At 51.1% G+C, this 4,442-nt stretch overlaps 1 protein-coding gene across 1 annotated transcript in view; it reads right to left on the bottom strand.

Moving 5' to 3' along the window:
* Positions 1-2,534: 2,534 nt before the first annotated feature.
* LOC122542694 overlaps positions 2,535-4,442 on the bottom strand; it is a 19,570-nt gene continuing 17,662 nt past the window's right edge. The window contains exon 4 of the mRNA XM_043680673.1: positions 2,535-2,611. Coding sequence (XP_043536608.1) covers positions 2,535-2,611 — 77 coding nt within the window. The remainder of the gene's footprint in view (positions 2,612-4,442) is intronic.

Below are 4,442 nucleotides of genomic sequence, written 5' to 3'. Positions count from 1 at the left end.
ACCGCGCCACCCCACATGCACACGCACACACACGCAGATACATACAGACCCACAGACACACACAGACACACATTGACACGCACACACACATATACACAGACATGTACTCACAGACACACACTCACAGATACACACAGACACACACACAGACACACATTGACACGCACGCGCACACACACAGACATGCACTCACAGACACAGACAATCACAGACACACACAGAGATAAACACAGACCCACAGACACACAAAAGACACACAGACAGACACACCCCCCCCCCTGCACAAGTCAGTTTTCTGGGGTCAGGATAAAGCATTGAGCCAGACAGGGATATGGTGGAGTCACTATTTTCACCCTCACCTGTACGTTGGAGTCCAACTGATTGGCGTTGTCTGTAGATCTCGCACCCTCGTTGTCTGTGTCCATCGCCCCCGTGTTCATCGCCCCCGTGTTCATCGCCCCCATGTCCATCGCCCCCACGGTCTCTCCGCAGTCACCCTGTCTGGGAAGAGGGAAGTCTGCCTTAAACTGAAGGTTGCACCATATTCCCGATGGAGTGATGGAGAAGATGAGGCCACTGTTGGAATATTACGTGCAATTCCGGTTTCCCTGCTATAGGAAGGATGTTGTGAAACTTGAAAGGGTTCAGAAAAGATTTACAAGGACGTTGCCGGGGCTGGAGGATTCTCCCGCAGCCCCACTTCTTTGGACCATTGAATTGGAAAATGCCGTCTTTGATACTGGGGTCAAATAGGCTGATGGGTTGGGAAATTATGAGGGGCATGGATAGGATAAATAGGCAAAGTCTTTTCCCTGGGTTGGGGGAGTCCAGAACTAGAGGGCATAGGGAGAGGGGCAAGATTTAAAATGGACCTGAGGGACTTTTCATGCAGAGGGTGGTGCATAAAAGGAATGAACTGCCAGTGGAAGGGGTAGAGGTGAGTACAATTACATCATTTAAAAGTATTTGGACAGGTATATGAATAGGAAAGATTTAGCGGAATATGAGCCAAATGTAAGCGAAGGAGACTAGTTTAGTTTGGGAAATCTGGTTGGCATGGACGCGTTGGACCAAAGGGTCTGTTTCCATGCTGTATGACCCTATGAAGGCTGGTACAATTACAACATTTTAAAGGCATTTGGATGGGTATATGAATAGGAAGGGTTTGGAGGGATATGGGCCGGGTGCTGGCAGGTGGGACTAGATTGGGTTGGGATATCTGGTCAGCATGGACGGGTTGGGCCGAAGGGTCTGTTTCCATGCTGTACATCTCTATGACTCTGTAACTGTAAGTGGTGTTAGCCTGGCTCTTACTGTATCCCTTAGCTTCACTGCATTGCTCCATCTTCCCAGCCCCAATGCCAGGGCTAAAAAAGGGCTCATAAGGGCTAGCAGCCACACGGTAGCCACTGTGGGTCACTGCGGTGTACTGTGGTTCCTCAACCCCCAAGGTGCTGGGTTCAAGCCCCGCTCTGGGACCTGAGTGGGAAATAAGCCAGCACTGTTGGCCCAGTGAAGGGGGTGTATGGTTCCAGATCAGGCCTTCCCCTGTCTGTCGTGCCAACCTGTATTTAACCTCCTGGTTGACAGCTAACTGCCCTTTGCTCCCTGTGGGATCTTGCTGTGCGCCAGTGGGTCGCTACCTTTCCCTGGCACCTCCTCCAACACTTTGCCAAGTCGCTCCCCCCCTCCCCCCCACCGAGCCTTAAACCACGGCCGTGCTCCCAATGCTGGTGCGGGCACAGCAAGATCCCACCGGTGAGCATGAGCACCGCCCCAGTGAAGCCCTTCCCCGCTGATGGCTTGTGGCAATCCCACAGCATTGGTGACGCCGATTCCAGCTTCCTATTCCCTTTCCGTTGAATCCGGGTGGGATCTGAGGGCACAGTGCGGAGTGGAGGTATGGGGGGAGGGGAAGGGAACACTGGTCCAGAAACCCTCACTCCATTTCTCTCGTCCCCTCTCTCCACACGGACTCCGCCAGACCCATCGAGCCTCTCCAGCTCCCTCCGTTTTTTTTTTGTGTGTTGAACATCATTTCCTCTTCCCTCCCACAAATTGGAAGCTCTTACCTGGATGTTCCTTCCCTGATCGCGGAAAACGTAAATCCTGCAAATGGCAGGTGTGTCCCGGGGAAGAGACCGTGGGAAACCTGATCGGACGTCCCCTGGTGGAAAACGAGTGAGGAGACTTTGATTCAATTTGAGTCATCACTGCCCCGCGTACCGAGATACAGTGACAAGTATTGTTTCGCGTTGCTGTCCAAACCAATCCTACCTTCCATCAAGGTAAGAGAACGACATTCAGATTACAGGGTTAGAGCGACAGAGAAAGATCGACTCTAGTATATGAGAGGTCTGGCAGGGAAGGAGCCGGTCTTGAATCTGTTGGGACATGTATTTAAGCTTCTGCCTGACGGAAGAGGGTCTAACTGGGGCGGGAGGGGTCTCTGATGATGTTGGCTGCCTTCCTGAGGCAGAGGGAGGTGTAGACGGAGACAGTGGATGGGAGGCTGGTGATGGACTGGGCTGTGTTTACGTCTCTCTGCAGTTTCTTGTGTTTTCCATAGTCATACGTGATGCATCCAGATAGGATGCTTTCCATGGTGAACCTGGTCAGGGTGATTGTGGACATGTTGAATTTCAATAGCATCCTGAGGAAGTAGAGATGTTGGTGTGCTTTCCTGACTGGATTGAACAGGTTAGATCGTTGGTGATATTTACTCCTGGGAACTTGAAGCACCCGCACTGAGCGTTGATAGGGGAGGTGTAGAGGATGATTTTCTAGTTGCGTCTCGCCGTGAGAAGGCAGTGGGGACTATGGGCTTGTGATTTCATGGCTGTCCATCCATCTACAGCGAGCAAAAGCCTGGTGGCTTGCCATTACCTTCGGTGGCATGGTGAACTCAGAGAGTCCTGTTCTCACTACCCACCTCACAGCTTGTTAATTGACCCGTTTACCCACATTAGGAACATAATGGCGTTGAGCACCAGCTCCTGGAGTGGGATTCGAACCTGGAAACACCGGTTTGCAGTGTCCCACCACCAGAACTGACATGACACAGTGGCACCGGGTTATGTTGAGAGTGGAGTGCTGGAAAAGCACAGCACAGCACAGCAGCCGAGGAGCAGGAGAATCAATGTTTCGGGCATAAGCCCTTCTTCAGGAATGAGGCTTGTGGGCCGTGGGGGGTGCTGAGAGATAAATGGGAGGGAGGTGGGGGTGGGGGTGGGGGGGAACGTAGCTGAGAAAGCGAGAGGTGGATGAAGGTGAGGGAGAAGGTGATAGGTCAGAGGGGGCAGAGATGGACGGGTCCAGAGGGCAGTGCTGAGTTGGAGGCTTGGGACTGGGGTAATGTGGGGGGAGGGGAAATGAGGAAGCTGTTGAAATCCACATTGATCCGGTGTGGCTGCAGGGTCCCAAGGCAGAAGATGACCTTGTAGAGAGAGGAGGAGAACTTCTGCGAGGAATAATATTCTCAATCTCGTGCGGCTGCGGAATATTTATAGACTCCGCTATAATGGAAGAACATTAATTGGGGAACACCTTACCACAGGGCTGTGGGCAGAGCTAGATCAAGCAATGATGTAGACTGTCTCATTAGCATTTTTTTGGGAGAGCATGTGGACCTCCCTGCATTTGTTGCCCGTCCCTAATGAACCAAATTTTTAAGGTGAGATGAGGAAGCTTTAAAAAGGACATGGGGGTCAGTTTTTATACACAGAGAGTGGCCTGTTGTGAGGAAGGAACTTGCAGATAAAGTGGTGGATGTGGGTATAGTTACAGCGTTTAAATGATGTGGGGGTGCCGCTGTTGGGCTGGGGTGGACAAGGTCAGAGGTCACACAACACCAGGTTATAGTCTGACAGTTTTGTTCAAAATCACAAGCGTTCGGAGCGCTGAGCTTTCGCCAGGCAAAGCTTGTGGTTTAAATAAACCTGTTGGACTATAACCTGGTGTCATGTGACTTCTAGGAGAAAGTGAGGACTGCAGATGCTGGGGATCAGAGCTTAAAAATGTGTTGCTGGAAAAGCGCAGCAGGTCAGGCAGCATCCAAGGAGCAGGAGAATCAACATTTCGGGCATAAGCCCTTCTTCAGGAATCTACAAGGTTCCTGTTCCTTTGATGCTGCCTGACCTGTTGCGCTTTTCCAGCAACACATTTTTTAAGTCACGTGACTTCTGACAACTTATAAAAGACATTTGGGTAAGTACATGAATAAGAAATGTTTCGAGGGATATGGGCCAAACACAGGAAGGTGGGACTGGCTTAGGTTGACATCACGATCATGGTGTTGGGGTCGTTTGAAATTTGGCATTCTTGCACAAGTCCTGATGAGTGCCTCAGTGGAAGATTTTTTTAAAAAAACGAGGTGTCACATCTGTCTGTCGACCGCGCAGCTGTTCCCCCGAGTAGGAAACCGTCAACGAAAGCCAAGATAA

Source organism: Chiloscyllium plagiosum, chromosome 41, assembly GCF_004010195.1.
Source record: "Chiloscyllium plagiosum isolate BGI_BamShark_2017 chromosome 41, ASM401019v2, whole genome shotgun sequence".
Classification (NCBI taxonomy): domain Eukaryota; kingdom Metazoa; phylum Chordata; class Chondrichthyes; order Orectolobiformes; family Hemiscylliidae; genus Chiloscyllium; species Chiloscyllium plagiosum.
This window is presented reverse-complemented; position numbering and strand designations above follow the sequence as displayed.